At 42.8% G+C, this 21,497-nt stretch overlaps 1 protein-coding gene across 1 annotated transcript in view; it reads right to left on the minus strand.

Annotated features, from left to right (window-relative positions):
• Positions 1–21,497, minus strand: part of IQCH (IQ motif containing H) — an 84,410-nt gene that overhangs the window by 8,750 nt on the left and 54,163 nt on the right. The window contains exon 8 of the mRNA XM_058156780.1: positions 20,043–20,329. Within this exon, the coding sequence (XP_058012763.1) occupies positions 20,043–20,329 (287 nt within the window). The remainder of the gene's footprint in view (positions 1–20,042; positions 20,330–21,497) is intronic.

Raw genomic sequence — 21,497 nt, forward strand, 5'->3', positions numbered from 1 at the left:
ACCTGAATAGGACAGTAATACATCTTACATCCATGAGCTATTTTACATTACACAAAGAACCCATTGCAATCTAACTACTGAATAAACTTGAACAAAAGGATGTGAGGATTGGAGTGGAGGCTGACATGAAAAAGCAACAAAATGGAGGTCACAGCAGGGCGTCGTTACAGGTAGTCCTCGACTTACGACCACAATTGAGCCCCAAATGTATGTTGCTAAGCGAGACAGCTGTTAAGGGAATTGTGTCCTTTTGCCATCTTTCTTGCCGCAATTCTTAAGTGAATCAGGCACTTGTTAAATTAGCAACATGGTTGTTGTTAGGTGAAGATGGCTTCCCCATTGAATTTGCTTGTCCCAGATGATCACATGATGACAATGATGATCACATGACCCCGGGGCACTGCAAACGTCATGAATAGGAACCAGTTGCCAAGCAGCCAAATTTTGATCACATGACCATGGGGATGCTGCAATGGCCATATGGAAAATGGTCATAAGTCACTTTTTTCAGTGTCATCGTAAGTTCAAACAGTCACTAAACGAATAGCTGAAAGTCAAAGACTACCTGTGTCATCCCTTGCAGCTACCTTGGGATATGAATATCATCCGACGCACATTGCCCATAATGAAACATGACTTCTTGGGGGGCTAGGGATACAGGAAAGGTATGCCAGTGCTTCGGAGATCTGCAGTTTGGACGACACTAATCTTGTAGTAATGTTGTAGCAGTAGCACTACTACTACTGCTACTCAGTAGCACTACTGCTGCACAGCAGGTGTAAAACTCATGTCCCAGAAGCACAAGTAACAGCCAATGAAGGAGCTTGCTGGACCTGCAGAAGATATGTTCATCAATGCCCACAAGGCATCTGTGGGGTGGGAGATGGGTAGTGGGGTGGGAGATAACCATAAACTACTAGATATATAGTTTGCCCGCCGCCATAGCTCTGCTGAACACTTAATTCCTGTCAGTTTTGGAAGGCAATTTTCTTTCTTGCTTCTTAACTGCCACATATGTTAGCTGGGGAAGTTGGGAGGGGGCTGTTGTTGGAGCGGTAGAAAGTTAGTCATAACAATATTCCATATTCAAGGACTTTTGCCTGTGTCTGATGTAGACTGCCTGAAGATTGTATCCAATTGAGTGTGAAGAGTTGATTGGATGTGATGAATTTGTGGGTGTGGGGCAGGGCTGTGAACTGTCAACTGGATGTGGAAAACCTGGAAGTTTCAGTTTTGGGTTTTCCCAGCTGTGCCAACATGACATCTCTAATAACTTGGAACTTTGAGGAACCTCAAGCCTCAGAGCTTTATTTCGTTGGGGGTCTTCCTTGGAACCCTGACAATGTCTTTAGTGCTGTCTCACTTTTCATCTTTTCTCATCTTTCCTACTATCTTCTCCTGCTGGTTTTTATGATTTATCAATCGTTGTTTATTATGATCTATGACCTACGATTTGCTATTTATATGTAGAGCATGAGCTTACGCACCAGACAGAAATTCCTTGTGTGTCCAATCAAAAAATGAATTCTATGATTTTAGGGCTGACATCTGCAACTTTTAGCTGGTTTGGGGGTGAATACCTGAAGTTAAACTTGGAAGAAGATTATCAGTGGGCCCAAAGAGGCAAGCGCTAGTGTTGTAAACCGACAACAGTGCAAATGCTCAAGAAGGTGCCTATTTATGACATGCATCCATGGCCACCTTCATATTTTTTAATGTAACCATGACATGCTGTATATCAAGTGACTGCGGCAAGTTATCTTCAGTTTCAGTTGTTCTATCTAAAACATATTTATAGTCACATATTTGAAAGCTGGCTCATCCCAGAGAGAGCTTAGGAAGCAAGCCATATATCAATTCTACAATTGTATAGGATTAGAAGCGGGCATAAAATAGGCCAGGATCTTCAGGGGAACCACTCGGTGCTCTGCAATAAATCACCACATCTGTCTCAATTGAAACAAAATGACTCCAACTACCTTATTCTAGTAGGCTTGCTAAAAAAAGATGATGAAGAAGAAGACAAAGCTTGAAAAGTTAACTTTTTGTATTAAAGAACAATGAGGTTGTACAACTAAAAAAAATAATTGCTACCAACCTGCCTTCCATTGAGGACCTGTATACTGCACGAATCAAGAAGGGGGCCGTGAAAATATTTGCAGATCCCTCGCATCCTGGACATAAACTGTTTCACCTCCTACCCTCAAAACGACGCTATAGAGCACTGCACACCAGAACAACTAGACACAAGAACAGTTTTTTCCCGAAGGCCATCACTCTGCTAAACAAATAATTCCCTCAACACTGTCAAACTATTTACTAAATCTGCACTACTATTAATCTTCTCATCGTTCCCATCACCAATCTCCTCCCACTTATGACTGTATGACTGTAACTTTGTTGCTGGCAATCCTTATGATTTATATTGATATATTGACCATCAATTGTGTTGTAAATGTTGTACCTTGATGAAGGTATCTTTTCTTTTATGTACACTGAGAGCATATGCACCAAGACAAATTCCTTGTGTGTCCAATCACACTTGGCCAATAAAAATTCTATTCTATTCTATTCTATTCTATTCTATTCTATTCTATTCTATTCTGTTCTGTTCTGTTCTGTTCTGTTCTGTTCTGTTCTGTTCTGTTCTATTCTATTCTATTCTATTCTATTCTATTCTATTCTATTCTATTCTAAAGATGCCTGGCTACACCTGCAGGGATCCTTACCTGTTCCTTCCTTCTATGGCAGTGTTTCTCCACCGTGGCAACTTGAAGGTGTGTGGACTTGAACTCCCAGAATTCCCCACTCAGCCTTACTGATTGGGGAACTCTGGGAGTTGAAGTCGATACATCTTCAAGTTGCCAAGGTGGAGAAACACTGTTTTAAGGGAACATCTGCCCATCCTTTCCGAAGATCTTCCCACGGCCTGGAAATATACAAATTGTGGTCATGTCAAAGATGGACCAATTCTATGTTTCTAAACAAGTACCCCAAACAGATGCTAACTTTTATGCTACCAAGACGAATTCCTTGTGTGTCCAATCACACTTGGCCAATAAAAATTCTATTCTATTCTAAAATATTCTTAAATAGTGCCTGGAATTTAGAACATGCTTGAATGTTGCAGACCAACAGAAAATGTATGAACGCATTGGTAGGTAGCGTTGGAATGGCTCACTTAGCCATAGACATTTATTCATGGTTTATATAAGTAACTCTGTTTTCTGGGCTTACATGACACACGGAATGATAAATTAAGCACACTGCCTGTATTTTCATGACATCCAAGCTAACAAGTAGGTGGCTATGGTTTGGGGTGCCACTGAACAGAGATAGAGTGGATTAAAGCAGGCTTCAAGATGAGACAGCCAATACAGTAAAAGTGGCCAACATTTGGAAACTGAGATAACATTCAACAGGGAAACTGGAGAGGAGGAGGAGGGGAGGAAATGAAAGAGGAAGAGCAGGAAGAGAAAGAGGAGGAGGAGGTGGAAGAGAAGGAAGAGGATGACGAACAGGAGGAGGAGGAGGAAGAAGAGAAGGAACAGGACGACGAACAGGAGGAGGAAGAGGAAGAAGAGAAGGAACAGGACGACGAACAGGAGGAGGAGGAAGAAGAGAAGCAACAGGACGATGAACAGGAGGAGGAGGAGGAAGAAGAGAAGGAACAGGACGACGAACAGGAGGAGGAAGAGGTCAACCTATTAAAAACAAAACAAACAAAATCGGCTCATCAGTTCCATTTCTCCCCCCCTGCCCCCACCATCAGAATTGATGAAGCTTCTTGGATGAAAAGCAAAATATTTTCTTCTTCTTCCTCAAAGGAAGAACAGTCCAGTTGCCTTTTGAAGAAAAAAAGCACCTTTGAGTGGCTACGGGACAGCTGCCTTTTCACTTCTGGAGAACTGAGCTTTGGCCGCGCACCTGGGCACAGGTTGCTCACTCCCAGGAGGGTCCTCCCTCCCCCCCCCCGAGAATAGCGGCCCTTTAGAAGCAAATCTCCCACAGAATGACTTGGACAAGCCAGCGAATGGTAAATGGCATCATTATAAGGCTATTAAGGGGTCAGACAGTCAAGGCCTCTTGCTAAACTGGAGCTAATTTCTGAATCATATTACACAATAATGCTCCCTTTTATACCAGCAAATAAATCATGTCAGAAACGGTTAATAATGAACCGTCAAGCATCAGTTTTACTGTTAAATATCCTATTTGTCAACTTAAATATTTCCCAGCTTGGATCTTTTTTTGGGTACAACTTCAGGGTGAAGATTTCCTTCTATTTCACTTCTATTTTACAGCATTTTTCTCTAGCACTCCTCTTCTAAATTTGCCCTACAGAGACGCGCATCCTTTGCTGGCCCTCAAAACTGCCATTTAACTAAAACAAAAGAATACAAAAAAGAAAACTCTGCTGAATCGAACTGAGGGCAACTTTGCCAGGATCTCAATGCCCCCAAGAAGCCCCCGGCTGCTTAGGAACTCAACATTCCCCTCTCGTCTTTTTTTATTTATTTATTTATTTTTTGTGACACAGTATATATAAGCATAAGCATGAAATAATTATACAATATATAAGCATATATATGAGTATGAGTTGTAATAACTATATTAATTGGATATAACAAAGTTGTCTTCTCTAACAACTGGTTACTCCAGAGGTTTCTTGCCCTGACACAGAATGGATTGCATTATATATTTTGATGCTTGTCTTCTAACTATTCAAGCAGAAAAATCCCTCTTTCTGTCCTTTGTTTTATAGGCATATCTGTTCCCAAGACTAGCTAGCAGATCTGAGTTGGGGGAAAAAGATGACCACTAGATGGCAGCAATGAGACACTGAGAAATTAAATCTTTGCTGACATCTAGCAACATTCAGATTATTGCAAACAAATCCGAGCTGCCCATACCTGCCCTCTTCCCTGCTGGCTCCAATAGTTTTCTAATCTGATCCAAGGACCGGGAGTTGGGCTGCCTGGAGCTCTAGAACAGCAGTCACCAACTGGTGGTCTGTGGTCCATTGGTGGTCCCCAAGAAAATTTTGGTGGTCCGCAGAAAAATTATTTGCATTAATATTGCACTAAATCAGGGGTCCTCAAACTATGGCCCCTGGGCCAGATACGAGCAATGAACATTTGTGTTGCTGCAGAGAGTCTCCCCCTTCGGGGTCTTTTTGTGTGGGTCGGAGGGGGGCAGAAATTCTGACTTGGGGTCTGCTTCGGCCTCCTGGTGTGGGGCTTTGGGCGAAGGCTGGAGGGAAGTGTTGCTGATGGCAAAGAGCCAGAGGACCTTGTTCCAGTGGGACTTCATCATAGCCTGGAACTGGCTGACCATCTCAGCCTGCTGAGCCTCCAGGCACTGGTACCTGGTCTTGCACTTTCTTTCTTTCTTTCTTTCTTTCTTTCTTTCTTTCTTTCTTTCTTTCTTTCTTTCTTTCTTTCTTTCCTTCCTTCCTTCCTTCCTTCCTTCCTTCCTTCCTTCCTTCCTTCCTTTCTTTTCTTTCTTTATTTTTGTCACACAGTATATATAAGCATAAGCATGTAATAACTATACAATATATAAGCATATATAAGTATGAGTATGTAATAACTATATTAATTGGATATAACGGAAGGAAACAATAGGACAGGAATAGGACAGGAATCGCACTCCCGCAGGTCTTCCCTCTGCTTGGAAAGCCTATGCTCCTAGTCCTCAGTGAGGTGCTTCTGCTGAGCCTCCTTCTCAGTCCGATCCAATTTGAACTGAGCTGTTTTGCCAACTCTTTCTCATGGTGGCTGCTTAGCTCCAACAACAGCTTTCTGTTGGGGCCCTAAGAAGCCCAGTCAGGGAGGTAAGGAGTGACTGGCAGGGGAGGGGTGAGTAGAGGCACCCCTCGATGTGAGTGATATTGAGTTGGCCATGCTCACCCAGCTGGTCATTAGGCAGACCATATTAGTGGTCCGTGGGGTTTAAAATTATGAATTTAGTGGTCCCTGAGATCCGAAAGGTTGGGGACCCCTGCTCTAGAACATTCAAAGCAACATATGGGGAGAAGATCAGAATCAAAGGTATTCAGCCGGTTCTGACCAGTTCACCCGGCTCTATGCCATCCTATTTAGGCACGTTTTTGAGGCTGAGCACATGTGTGGAAGGGGTGTGCGCCAGCAAAGTGCATGCGCGGAAGGCCAGGGGCAAGTATGGACGCGTGCGCGCTCACTTTTGTGAACCATTAGGGAAAGTAAGTGAATAGCACCCCTGATCAGAATACAGAGATATGAATGACAGAGTTGGAAGGGACCTTGGAGGTCTTCTAGTCCAGGGGTCTCCAACCTTGGCAACTTTAAGACTTGTGGACTTCAACTCCCAGAAGCTTTGCTGGCTGAGGGATTCTGGGAGTTGAAGTCCACAAGTTCTTAAAGTTGCCAAGGTTGAAGACCCCTGTTCTAGTCCAACTCCCTCCTCTAGCAGAAGACCGTATACCAATTCAGACAAACGGCTGTCCAGTCTCTTCTTAAAAAATCTCCAGCGATGGAGCACCCACAGCTTCTGGAGGTAGGTCATTCTGCTGGTTAATTGTTCTGACTGCCATATGCCAAACAAACAAACGAACAATTTGTTCTCACTGTCAGGGGATTTCTCCTTAGTTCTAGGTTGGCTTTTTAAAAATGATCTTCTACCTGCTCCTTCTTGTTCTGCCTTCAGGCGCTTTGGAGAACAGATTAACCCCAACTTCTCTGTGACAGTTGCCCAAGTACTGGAAGACTGTTCTCATGCTACCCCTGGCCCTCACACTTTCCTTATGAGATGCAGCATGAAAAACGCACGATATTGGTCGCACTCAGATCCCTTGCACTCTGCAAAGCTGGCCTCGTTCCGCAGATTTCACCCGCCCAACTAGATTACTCTACCCAGAGACTTCTATTTCACCTCTTCCAACCCTAGTTGTTGGGGTTTTTTAGAACTTCGGAGTCTTATTTAACAGGCAGCAGCATCTGGCTTGTTCAATGAAACAATTTTGTGTGTCATTTCCTATTAAATTGCATTTCTTTTTTTTAAAAAGTTCAATTGCAAAAAAAAACCAAAAGGGCATTCACTCAGCTTTGCCAAATATAAGCTTATCAGAGGCCATTTAGATATTTGCCTCTGAAGGAAATGATGATTTCAAGGGATAGCAGTAAGGAATGCTATCCTGCCTTGTTTGCCAGTTGCACTCAACCAATCTCTCATCTGATTCATAATTGGGGAGGATCATTTTTTGCTAGAAGTAAAACCACCAAGACAGAGTAAGTAAATACAGCTTGTACATCACAGAGGATTTAAATGCCCAATGCGGGTCAAAACAGCCTTACCACGAGTGTTTTTTATCAAAGACCAAGTAGGACAGATCACCTTCTATTCTCTGGTGAGAAGGAATAATCTAATTCAGGGGTCTCCAACCTTGGCAACTTTAAGACTTGTGGACTTCTACTCCCAGAGTTCCTCAGCCAGCTTTGGGAGTTGAAGTCCACAAGTCTTAAAGTTGCCAAGGTTGGAGACCCCTGGACTAGCTGTTGACACCTGGTGGGAAAACAAAGTCACAGCCCAGCAGCTGGGATCCCATTGGGAACGACTGAAGCTCCTGACTTTCATTTGCGGGCAAAAAAAGAGGAAGAGCCCGCAACAGCTTTTGAGCCACAGAGCCCCAAGCAAGGCTCTCGACCCTGAATGTATCCCTGACTTGTGCCCATTGGGTCCTTCGTAAACCGAAACCCCTATCAATAACTAAATCCACTGTGGGCTCTTAAATCCAAACTCGTTTTCACTTCTTTGGAGGGTTCAAAGTAGGTGGGCATGTGACATAAAGGGAGAAAGGAGAACAAGCCCGAGTGGCCCCTCTCAGCCTCTTGGTTAATGGAGATATTTTCTCCACTGCAGGGGAAGGGAAATCCAGTTTTGCTGTTGATGCCCACCGAATGTGATATTGATCTCAGGATGCCTTAAGCAGAGAGCATTTCGGCTAGAATCGTATTTCTCTCCCATCACTGTCGTGCCATAACTCTTCTCCTTAAGTCTTTGCGCGGGCATCCATCACGGCCTGAATCAGCTGCAGGCTTCTAAGCCTATCTTCCTCCTTCCCTCTGTCCCAATTTTCTCTCTCATCATCGCACCCTCCGTTTTTTTCTATCTTCCTATGCCAAAGGCCCACCAGCTCCCCCCACGCACCTTAAACACCTTCTCCATGCCTGTTGTCAGCCCTCATCCATACTGTTTCTGCCATGACCATCTTCCGAGGTTCCCCCCACCACTTCTTAGTGTAGCCGGTCTCCCCTCCAAGTATTAACCAGGGATAACCCTGCTTAGGATTTAGATCAGCCTAGGTCAGGTGTGAGGGAATCCAAGAATGCAATTCTTATATCACCAGTAGCCAATAAATCCTGGGTCTCCGTCCTCCACTTGAGCTGTGTAGGTTGGTCAAGCTCAGCCAACATGGTTCAGAAAGCCCCAATAGTGCGATTCTTCCGCAGCCATCCAGCCAAATTCCCTCTTGATGGCGATGGAATGCAAAACACGCATACAGATCTCATGATTATAGTTGGTTGCTCAGGCCGCCAGATGTTTAGATTGGATTTGGCATTTTTATCCACCTCTTGGATCCTCCCAAGGCCCAGGATGGGGAGGTGTTGTTGCTTGATGGTGTTAGGATTGCAGGATAAAAGCTGTTCCAGGAATAGCTGCCTTTTGCAATTGACAGATAGCGATTTTGTCAATGCCAAAAATGCTCAAGAGTTGCTCCAGATGTTTTGGAATTGCACCCAGTATCATTATTGGTACTATCTTTGTTTTCTCCTGCCATAGTCGTTCTACTTCAATTTGCAGGTCTTTGTATTTTGTGATTTTCTCCACTTCTTTCTCTTCTCTTCTGCTGTCTCCAGGGTCTGCCACATTCACTATGCAAACTTTTCTTTGTCTTTCTTATTGATAATTGATAGATCTGGAAAGTTATGCAGCAGGTGCTTCTCTGTTTGAATTCAAAAGACCCCCACAGCACTTCAAGCTTCTTCATTTTCTATTACTTGCCTGTTTTGTGGTCCCGCCAGTTCTTGCTTGCAGCAAAATGGTATTTCTTGCAGCTCTTCCAATGTACCATTGTTGCTACTTTGTCATGCTGTTGCTTATAGTCAGTTTGTGTGATCTTCTTGCACCAGCTAACTAGATGTTCCACTATTTCTTCAGCTTCTTTGCTGAGGCGGCATTTGTTGTCTGTTGCCACCTTCTCAATTCTGGCTTTGTATGCCTTTGTTCTTAAGGCTTGGTCTTGTGCAGCCAGGGTTAGCCTCTTTGTCTCTTTCTTCAACTTTCCTGCTCTTAGCCTTTGCCAGTCCTTGATATTTGTTTTGCCTTCTAGTCTTTTTATGAACTGGCCATCTGATACTTTGCTTTGCCTACGCCTCTTTTCTATTCTTCATTTGGCCTTTTTGTAGGCCAATCTGATTTCCCTGATACCAAGTGAACTTTCATGGTGTACAAACATCAGTGCATCTTCTTTACAATCCTTCAGATATTCTCCCATTGCCCTTCGTTCTTCTTCAACTCTCTGGTACTTACAACATTCCACACCCACTCATGTGCTTTGGTAAACAGATTCCGTCAACATCACTGCATGGATGAAGGACAAGATTCATTGTCATTATTTTCCTGATTCTCCTACCGAGATCCGTTTGAATCCAGTCCACTATTCTAGCTGTAGATCGAATAACTGGAATTGCCCAGGTGTTAATTGGCTTGATGGTGTTTCCTCTACTGAATTTGGACTTTAATGAGCCACGGTGGCGCAGTGGTTAGAATGCAGTACTGCAGGCTACTTCTGCTGACTGACTGCAATTTGGCAGATCGAATCTCACCAGGCTCAAGGTTGACTCAGCCTTCCATCCTTCCAAGGTGGGTAAAATGAGGACCCAGATTGTTGAGGGCAAGAGGCTGACTCAGTAAACTGCTTAGAGAGGGCTGTAAAGCACTCTAAAGCAGGGGTCTCCAACCTTGGTTCCTTTAAGACTTGCGGACTTCAACTCCCAGAGTCCCTCAGCCAGCAAAGCTAAAGTGGTATATAAGTCTAAATGCTATTGCTATTGCTATTAAGATCTTCTTCACTCTCTTGATGTGTTCATTTCTAACCTCCTTCTTGATTTCAGTGTGCTTAATGTTTTCAGCTTGAAGGATGCCCAGGTATTTTTAGTTATTGTCCTTATCCAGACTCTTCCTGCTAGTCCCATAGGAGACCTTGATTCCTTCAGTTTTCACTAGTTTTCCCCAGTTGGTGATGAGAGTGACACATTTGTCCAGTCAAAACTCCATTACAATATTTTGGTTGTATCTTCACAGTGTTGAGCAGTTATTTGAATACAGCTTTAGGTTTTCAGATTATTATTACATTACATTGCTACATTACTATTACTAATTTTAATTATTCTTATTTTAATTCAGATTATTATTATTTTTCTTTGCAACACCCAACAACACAGGAGATTCTCTGTAAAATATAAATGTTCAGAGAGGCACGTAAATGTTTCAGCTTTAAATTTTGAGGAGGGCTGGGAAGCATAAATTCTTAAACAGTTGCTAAATTATCGCTTTTCTTCATTCCATTTAATTGTTTTTCTGCCTCCAATACTGACTTCTATATTTTTTACAGGAAGTGCACCTACTTTTTTGTGTGTGCGGGGGTTGCTTTTTAAAAGAAGAGGCTAGATTATACAGTAAAAATGCCAATTAGTAAAATATTAATGCAAACCAGTTCTCAGAAGAGAGCGCTCTTTATGAGGGTTAAAATTCACAATGGGACTGAACATTTTAGCTGGGATTACAGTTACCTGATTTGGCTGCCATCTAGTGGTGGTTGGTGAAATATTTTGATTTACCAAATATATCTAGCCAAAACGTATTACAGGTAGTCCTTGACTTACAAGCATTCATTTAGTGACTGTTCAAAATTATGACAACACTGAAAATCCTCACACTTACAACTGCCGCAGTATCCCCATGGTCAAATGATAACGTTTATCATGGCAACTAGCATATATTTTATGTCTGCTGCAGCATCCTGAGGTCACGTGATAAGACGTGGCTCAGGGGCTAGGACGTTGAGCTTGTCGATCCAAAGGTCGGCAGCTCGGCGGTTCGAATCCCTACTGCTGCTGTGTAACGGGGTGAACTCCCGTTACTAGTCCCAGCTTCTGCCAACCTAGCAGTTTCGAAAGCACGTAAAAAATGCAAGTAGAAAAATAGGGACCACCTTTGGTGGGAAGGGAACAGCGTTCCGTGCGCCTTTGGCGTTGAGTCATGCCGGCCACATGACCACGGAGACGTCTTCGGACAGCGCTGGCTCTTCGGCTTTGAAATGGAGATCAGCACTGCCCCCTAGAGTCGGCAATGACTAGCACTTATGTGCGAAGGGAACCTTTACCTTTACCTTTTGACGAGCAGTGTCAATGGGGAAAGTTGGATTTGATTCACAACGTTGTGATTCCCTTAACACCCGCTTAACAACAGCAATAAAAAGGTCATAAAATTGGCCGCGACTCACTTAACAACCATCTTGTTCAGCAATGGACGTTCTGGTCCCAATTACGGTTGTATGTTGAGGCTATCTCTACAGAAGAGTTCCACTATTGCTGTGAAAGGCCACCCACGAAGGTGAGACAGATCCTGAAGATTGCAGCCAGCATCCAAAGGCCTATTCTGGAGAAGTTTGGCTGGTGAGAACACAAATAGCAACGTGCTGCTGTCGCAGTGGTTCGCCCCAGATTGGGTGAACTGCGCGCACGGGTCCACGAGCAAACCGGTAGCGACGGGATTTGAAACCCGCTACTGTGCTGATGGACAAAATATTTTGGGAGGGCGGAAACACGTTATGAGATTATTCTGCTCTATATGTTTTAGTTACTTCTGAGTAATGTATCGTTTACTTATGATTTTAGCGTATTTTAGTCTGTGCACACATCCAAGCAGAGGGAAACGTGCTATCTGAAAGGACACAGCCATTTCTGCTGGCAAAGAAACACCAGGCCTTCTTTTCCCGCTAGCAGGTGAAAGAAAAGCACAAGCAAAGAATGGCTTCCAACTCTGCTCATCCGTATTCTGCACTTGGCTTTCTGTTTCCTTGTCCCCAAGTGAGTTTTCTCCCCCTGCCCAATTTGCATTCTCTATTTGGCTGAAAAATGGCAAAACCACCTCGACGTCTCTGGAGATCCTCAGTCCTCTGGGTCATGGTTGCCCCAAAGGTGCTTCTTTTCAACTGGCAACTGGACTTCCTTGGTTTTTCTATTTAGTTTTCTATTTTTCTAAGTCTGCACTACTATTAATCTTCTCATCGTTCCCATCTCCTTCCACTTATGACTGTATGACCGTAACTTTGTTGCTTGTATCCTTATGATTTATATTGATATTGATTGTTTCCTGATTGCTTATTTGTACCCTATCATTAAGTGTTGTACCTTATAATCCTTGACGAACATATCTTTTCTTTTTATGTACACTGAGCCTATGCACCAAGACAAATTCCTTGTGTGTCCAATCACACTTGGCCAATAAAAAATTCTATTCTATTCTATTCTATTCTATTCTATTCTATTCTATTCTATTCTATTCTGTTCTGTTCTGTTCTGTTCTGTTCTGTTCTGTTCTGTTCTGTTCTGTTCTATTCTATTCTACTCTACTCTACTCTACTCTACTCTATTCTATTAATTCTGTACCTTATGATTCTTGATGAAGGTATCTTTTCTTTTATGTACACTGAGAGCATATGCACCAAGACAAATTCCTTGTGTCTCCAATCACACTTGGCCAATAAAAAATTCTATTCTATTCTATTCTATTCTATTCCTTGAAGACGTCTCGCTTCCCATCCAAGAAGCTTCTTCAGTACTGAACTGAATTGAACTGAAGAAGCTTCTTGGATGAGAAGCAAAACGTCTTCAAGGAAAAACCAAGAAAGTCCAGGCTGCCAGTTGGAAAAAGCACCTTTGGGGCAAAATGACCTCCTGATTCTGAAACATTTTGAAAGAAGGGCTGATCCAGCCACGCGGTTGGGCAATTCTTGAGACCTGAAGGAGATGCACCAGGGCATGGGAAGAGATGAGATAGGAAGACATGCCCACAAAAGCAGCTGCAGGAGGAAGCCTTCTCATGCGCTTCTGGAAACAAGCAGGCTGAGGCCCGTTTCCTGCAAGCCACGCATTAAAAAGCCCCATCCCGGAATAGAAGATTCCAGAGAAACGCTCTTTGAATCGTGTTGCATTAAAAAGTAACCCCTGAAGCACCATTGCCTCTCTCCCTGCCATTTTCAGCTGTAAAATATTCTTCTGCTGACCTGTCATTCAGCTTTCTTCATTTCCTTGCAGGAGATTTAGTTAAGGGGAGTTTGAAAGATCAGATAAATTACATCTGTTACTTCCCTTTTCCCTTTAGAATAGAATAGAATAGAATTTTTTTATTGGCCAAGTGTGATTGGATACACAAGGAATTTGTCTTGGTGCATATGCTCTCAGTGTCCATAAAGGAAAAGATACGTTCATCATTCATTTTAGGGCTTCGTTCAAAGAATTGTAAGGCTGATGGGAAAAAGGAGGAAAAACCGCTGAGTTTTCACGGGAGCCACCTGCTCCTGCTCTTTTTCTCTCATCTGTTCAACAAGGTGTTTAGAGAGTTCTCAAGATTCATTCTACCAGCCGGGCAAAGTCTTCATTTTCAAGCACAGGAAATCAGGGCAGCTTCAGGCCAGACAGGCATCCATTTCTGAAGCTCAATAACTTGGCAGCCACTTTTGAAAGAGAGGAATTCAGAATTTCCAAAATAAAAACTAAACGTGCCAGAGATTCCTTCAACCATTCTTAAGTGTTCAGGAAGTGCTGGCCCTTCTAGCAACTTTTTGCAATGAGTCTACCTTAAAAGTCCCCCCACCCCATGCCAATTTCCTCTCAAAAATCAGTGTGCAGAATATTCCCCCACAGGTCTACACAAGCACCCACAAGAGAAAAGATGTGAAATGTGTGTTTTGACAGCTTCTTCCTACAACCAGGATCTTTCCTCCCTTTGGATTCCCAACCGGGAGATGGTTAAAAAGACTGGCAAATTCTTGGACATTGAATAGAGAAATACAAGTGGGTGGAAATTAAAAGCAATTTCTGGGATTTAAGTAAGGCCGCATTTGGAATACCGCATCCAGCTCTGATCACCATGATGTAAAAAAGATGTGGAGACTCTAGAAAGAGTGCAGAGAAGAGCGACAAAGATGATTAGGGGACTGGAGGCTAAAACATACAAAGAACGGTTGCAGGAATTGAGTAGGTCTAGTCTAGTGAAAAGAAGGACCAGGGGTGACATGATAGCAGGGTTCCCAATATCTCAGGGGCTGCCACAAAGAAGAGGGAGTCAAGCTATTCTCCAAACCACCTGAAGGTAGAACGAGAAGCAATGGATGGAAACTTAATCAAGGAGAGAAGCAACCTAGAACTAAAAAGAAACTTCCTGACAGTGAGAACAATTAACCAGTGGAATGACTTGCTTCCAGAAGTTATGGGTGCCCCATCACTGGAGGCTTTCGAAGAGAGACTGGACAGCCACTTGTCTGGAATGGCATAGGGTCTCCTGCTTGAGCAGGTAGTTGGAGCAGAAGACCTCTAAGGCCCCTCCCCACATGAATCCCACTGGTCCTGACTATGGCAGTTGGTCAGAGCTCTATTTTCTCCTTTGAGATCTGTGAATGCCAAAGCTGCTTCTCAAATGTCATTAACAGCACCAGTTTCCTCCTTAGTAGGTTCCCTGAAAGCCTCAAGAGAAGAGCAGCTCCTACAAGCACCCTTTGCACCATTGTGATCCTCTCCAGAACCCTTAGATTTGAGGCAGCGCTTGGCAGATTATCCTGGAAATGGTTTCATTCCCCCAATCTATAAAATCACCCAGGATATTTTGAGGTCTAATGGAGGATTGCATGTTTTACAAAATGTATTGTCTCACCAATAACCTGCCTTACAATGTTTGTTTGCAATTCCAACTTCTGCTGTGAACAGCATTTGTGAAAAAATAAAGAGCCAACAAAATAAAGGCTCGGAAATTCAGATCTTGACAAGCAGAAAGTCACTCAGATAAAGGGCTCCCATTCCCTTTCTCAAACTAATTTGTGCAGTGTCTGCTTGAGAGTTTGATTTGATTCGTTTTGCTTTGTGATGATGAAGGTTGCATTGGGGAATCAAAACTTTCAGATTTCTTTAATCATTGCAGTGACGGGAGAAAAGTCTTCATGTACCTACTCAGCTTTCCTTAGCCAATTACATATCCCTTTCAACAGGCTAGCTGGGTCATTTCTAAAACTGTTTGCTAAACTAATTAAAAAAAAATCCTACATGAACTGTCTAGCATTTAATCAGTGAAATAACAGATTGAAGGAGGTATTAAAGTAATGTCAGAAAAAAATGGATAACTATTTTTCCCAGCCAAAGAAGAATAGAAAAGGTGTTTAAAAACAGTCTTTAAAACAGATTTGCTCTCAGACATTCCTGCTTAATATATACTTAATATATACTTAGAATAGAATTGGGTGAAATTCAGCCGGTTCTATCTGGTTCTGGTGAACCGGTAGCCGCAGCTGTGGGAAGCTCCGCCCACCCGTGTGGGCGTCATGATGTCGCATTTTTGCAATGATTTTAAGCCTCCATGCATGTGCAGAAGGTTTTGCGGATACACAGACAACGGTGCGGGTGAGCGGAGTGAGCGCACACACGGCGCGCACACATTTGCGAAAGGTAAGTGCATTTCACCCCTGAATAGAATCCATCACTAAAAGATGCTTCATGGATGCTCTTCAGAAGAAAAATGAATTTATAGCTAATCAGAAAGGAAGATGGCTTTGTTCTTCTATCTAAAATAATTTCTTGATATGGAAGGTGGACTTATTAATACGCTTCAGCATGCAATAATGATCAAGATCAGTGCAATCTCCGAATGAGGAAAGATTCTGGGCTTAACGGAGGTGGAGGGAATTGGTACTCAGGGTTTTCCTACTTTAACATCCTCCTTTGATTGGCGTTAGCACTGCTGCCCTCTAGCTTTCCATCCTAGTCCTTCACTTGACAAAGAATTAAGCCAGCAGAAGTCACAAATGAGGATTTGGGGTTGGAGAAAATATTGATGTGGGGAAATGAATTGTCTTCTTCCTTGGGCATCCCCCAGTCCCAGAAGCTCCTGTCTGAAGAAGCGAGGGTACTGTCTGGAGACTTCAAACCAGAATAGAAATCACATCCTTTGGACATCATTTGTGTTCCTTTTCAGTTTTGCCTGGTAGTCACAACTGAAACTTCACATTCTGCCTCCCCACAATTTGTCAGGTAATTGGACATAAAGCTTTCTTCCACGACTTCAACGTGACTTACATCATTCCTTATTTTTATCCTCCAAACATCCTGAGATGAGAAAAAGAATCTGGGCCAAAGTCACCCATGGCATTTTCACGGCTGAAAAATGAACTTCAACTGGGATCCCCTCAAGTCATAGACCAACACCTTAATCATAATACCAGGTGGATTTTGGTTGTGGACTGTAACAATAAAGTTATTAGATGAGTTGCTTTTGAGTGTTCTTATGTTTGGCTGTGGTTTCTAAAAACTGACTTGTTGCTGCCCTTAACTGTGCAGTTTCTTTTTATATTGTCAACCAGCAATTCTTCAAATTAGGAACCTAATCACTTAAGTCTTGCTCCTCACTGTCAATCAATTCTGTTATTGTTTGAGAGGAAAGTCAGTTCATAAAATCTATAAGTTCCCTTGGAGACAAAACTAGCTTGTATTGTGTTGAAACAAGTACAGAGACAGAAACAGCCACATTACTCAAAGCAATGTGATAACAAGGCCATAGTTGTAGTAAATAGCACCATAATTGGCTTACTGAATATGAGTTGAGTTGCTGTTAAAAATTATTGAAAACATATTCAATTGATCTATTATTTCTAATCGTAATTTTGGTCCATTTCATTTCGATCCATCTTCTTTCTTTCAGAACATGGTTACAATAGTTGTACAAATCAGAGCTAACTCAAGATACTACACAACTCTACAAACCTTCCTTGCATAATCTGAAACATATAATCCAAGGTCTCTTTTGCCAGGTATCCATTTGTTGCAGAGAAGAGCAACAAACATTAGGGGGCTGGCGGCTAAAACATATGAAGAATGGTTGCAGGAATTGGGTATGTGTGACTCAGGGACTAGGACGTTGAGCTTGTCGATCGAAAGGTCGGCAGCTCAGCGGTTCGAATCCCTAGTGCTGCCGTGTAACGAGGTGAGCTCCTGTTACTTGTCCCAGCTTCTGCCAACCTAGCAGTTTCGAAAGCAGGTAAAAATGCAAGTAGAAAAAATAGAGACCACCTTTGGTGGGAAGGTAATATCGTTCCGTGTGCCTTTGGAGTTGAGTCATGCCGGCCACATGACCATGGAGACGTCTTTGGACAGCATTGGACTGGCTCTTCGGCTTTGAAACGGAGATCAGCACCGCCCCCTAGAGTCAGCAACGACTAGCACGTATGTGCGAGGGGAACCTTTACCTTTAATCATGCAAAAAGAAGGACTAGGGGTGACATGATAGCAGTGTTCTGATATCTCAGGGGCTGCCACAAAGAAGAGGGAATCAAGCTATTCTCCAAAGCTTCTGAAGGCAGAAGAAGAAGCAACGGATGGAAACTAATCAAGGAGAGAAGCAACCTGGAATTAAGGAGAAACTGCCTAATAGTGAGAACAATTAACCAGTAGAAAAACTTGTCTCCATAAATCGTGGGTGCTCCATCACTGGGGGCTTTTCAGAAGAGACTGGCCAGCCATTTGCCACAAATGGTATAAGGTCTCCTGCGCAAGCAGGGAGTTGGACTAGAAGACCTCCAGGGTCCCTTCCAACTCTGTTATTCTGGTCATTTAGCTCTTCCATGACTAGCTCCTGCATGCTGAAGAGAATGCAGCCACAGGGGCCTCAAAATTCTTGCTGGAGACTTGCTGAAAGAGTAAAGGAAGTTATTCCCGCATGACCCAGTCCCTGAAAAGAAGCCCTCCCCCAAAAAGAACCCCTCCCCAAAAATATTTAAACACATGGGCAGCCGGTCCCTGCCATTTCCTCTGGTTAGGGTTAGGGAGACAGAGCTGGAAATCAGGTAAGATGGCAAGAGGAACCCCGTCTTGCTCCATATGCCCCAAAATAATAAGACCACCCCAAAAATAAGGTCAAGGGGTTCAAAAAATATATAAGACAGGGTCTTATTTTCGGGGAAGCACGGTAGCAATTGACAATACTAGCTTTTATTATTCCACCAAAAGAGAAGCGAAGGAAAGACAACCCATGGCTGACCTTGTGTGGAGGAGTCACTGAGGCTGCAGCATGAATTCTCCCACTGTAACTCTAATCCAGGGGTCTGCAAACTTGTCTCTTTTAAGACTTGTGGACTTCAACTCCCAGAGTTCCTCAGCCAGTGAAGCAAAGCTGGCTGAGGGACTCTGGGAGTTGAAGTCCACAAGTCTTAAAAGAGACAAGTTTGCGGACCCCTGCCCTAATCCCATGTGCCTGATCAATGGTTTCTGAAGCAGGACAGAAAACTCGGAGGTTACCTCCGAACTGCTTCACCAGTGGCATCCCAAATGATGGCAGCCCCTAAAGCAAATTTCATATTTCATTGACCCCTAAAATTGAAGGATTATCTCAGATCTATGAGCTACCGAGAAACGAACCTGTCCCATTCCATATTGCTGAAATTTCTGGGATTTTGAAAAGATTCGTATCATTTCACCATCTCTGGGATTTGGGGACATTTAAGTACTCTTTCACTCTAGTGGTAACAGATGTTCAATGATATATTTAATTTTTAGGTTTTAGCGAAATAACATAGATCATTGGTTATTTTCAGTTAAAAAAAAAATAATTCCTGAAGGATGCCTGAGTGTACAATAGTTCTGGAGAATTTATTTCAGCCTCTGAGCTACTGATCTAAAATGGGAAATTAGTGGGAGAGTGTTTGAACAAGTCTAATAGGATTTCTAGTTTGCCAAAAAAAATAATGCTTTCAGAAGCACAATCTTTGGTGTAATCTCTCTCACACACAACAAGACAGATGGCAACATTAATTGCCTCTATATCTAATTAAGTTGGGGGGGGGAGAAACTCAGCTTAAGTAATGCTAAAGTTGTGGCACAAACTGGGAAACGTAGGAAATTGCAAGGTAGAACCCCTGGGAAAAAGAAAAATGGGCTGAGGTGGATGATGGAAGGAAAATTATGCACTGCAGGCAAAAGGGTGAAGATTTTGCTCCAGAGCCCTTCGGGGGGGGGGGAGGGGGGGGGAGAAAATGACACAGAGGAGAGAAAAAGACCAACCTGCTATTTAGCTGGGCACCTTGGCAGTGAGAAGTTAAATGTAATACAACTGGACCTCAGCCAGAAAAAAATGGAAGGTTTTATTTCCAAATGTTTTCATTTTTTCCCCCCAAGATAAGCAATAATTTGGCTAGACGCAGAGGGGATTCTCTGAGGGCCAGAGTGACTTGTACACAGGGGTCATTCACAGAATCACAGGGCTGGAAGGGACCCTGGAGGTCTCCTAGTCCGATCTCCTGCCCAAATGTAGGAAACCTTCTACCGTCTTGAAAAACGGATGTCTGGTCTTTTCCTGAAAACCTCCGGTTCCCTTGGGTTGATTCATCCTTCAGGTTTCACCAGGAATCGACCGATCAGTTTTTAATACTTTCCCCTTGATGTCAAGGAACAGAAAACGGATGGCTAAATGACAAATGTAGATTTTGCAGTCACCCCTGGAGAAATGTAAACAAAGTAGAAAAAGTCCCTGAACCTAAAGGCTAAAAGGGATGAGCATTTATTCCGGATTTTCCACAGCACATATTTCTGAGGATCCGGGGGGTTCATTAGGGTGCAGGACTAATGAAATAAAACACTTTGCTGCACACACACACACACCCTCTGACCCCAGGAATCCAGTGATTCATGTAGTGCTGGCGAGAGTGTCAAAGGAACTGAAGCTTTACCTTTATGGCTCACCTGCTGCCTCAAGGACTGCGGGTGGATGAAAGTCACAAAGTCGATAGAAAAGTATCCAACCACTCCCCTGGATTTGCAGGCCTCCCCGATTTTAAAACACAGCAGATTAAGGAGCTTGGGTTCAACGGAAGCCTGAGGAAGGGTAGTTCCCGAAGACCGCAAGGGACCTTCGGCGTGAAACTGATCTCCGCAGGAAACCATCGTGACCTCCCCGGTGGGTTCAATCAACATGTCCACGGTGAGGCTGGTGATGCTATCGGAAGGTGGGAAGGCTTCTATGACTCCACCTGGTCGGAGAAAGAAGAGCACCGTCAAGCTAACTCATTGTACCTTTAGAATAGAATAGAATAGAATAGAATAGAATAGAATAGAATAGAATAGAATAGAATAGAATAGAATAGAATAGAAATAAATGGAATGGAATGGAAAGGAAAGGAAAGGAAAGGAAATGAATAGAATAGAATAGAATAGAATAGAATAGAATAGAATAGAATAGAATAGAATGGAATGGAATGGAATGGAATGGAATGGAATGGAATGGAATGGAATGGAATAGAAATAAATGGAATGGAATGGAATGGAATGGAAATGAATAGAATAGAACAGAAATAAATAGAATAGAATAGAATAGAATAGAATAGAATAGATTTTACAACATCATTTGTGTTGTAAATGTTGTACCTTGATGAACGTATCTTTTCTTTTATGTACACTGAGAGCATATGCACCAAGAAAAATTCCTTGTGTGTCCAATCACACTTGGCCAATAAAAAATTCTATTCTATTCTATTCTACAAATGTACCCTCGACAAAAGTAGCAAAAGGATTGTTTTTAAAACAATTATCTTATTATATACCTTATCACAAGCAGAGTTTCCAAAAGTAAATAAGTTAAATTTCATCACTTATTATAGAAGCTGCTCTTGGTTAAATGGGAAAATTGATTCTGCCTTTGCCTGGGCTTGTAAGGTGCAGATTCTTTGGTGGCTGTGGTTATATTAGCAGGAGAATTGGGTACAGGCTGCAGAACAGTGACACTGAGAAGAGAAACCCCACTCTTAATGCTATGGCTGGGTTGGTAGTCTTAGAAATCTAAATTTGAAATAAGTGAATCCATTTCTTGGTGTAGGAAAATGGAAGGGCTTCTTATTTCCCCTGAATGGGGAAAAGCATCCTGTGTTACGGTTCCAAGCAATACACCCATAATGAACAGAACTCCGAGGCAGGTAGATTCCTCAAAGAATAGCTTTATTGGATATATCATATTGGCACAGGCTGGTGAAAACCAACTCTGAATGTTCCCACGGTTTTCATCTAAGGACTGAGCATTCTGCCCAAATTCTATCTTTCTCTTTCAGAGCAGAAGGATGGGGAAGGAGCAAAGTAAGGAAACAGCATCCAATGGTGGTAGGTAGGTAGGAAGAGGACACTCCGTGTTGATAACCTAAGTCCTGT

The sequence above is a fragment of the Ahaetulla prasina genome, chromosome 13 (genome assembly GCF_028640845.1).
Source record: "Ahaetulla prasina isolate Xishuangbanna chromosome 13, ASM2864084v1, whole genome shotgun sequence".
In the NCBI taxonomy this organism is placed as follows: Eukaryota; Metazoa; Chordata; class Lepidosauria; order Squamata; family Colubridae; genus Ahaetulla; species Ahaetulla prasina.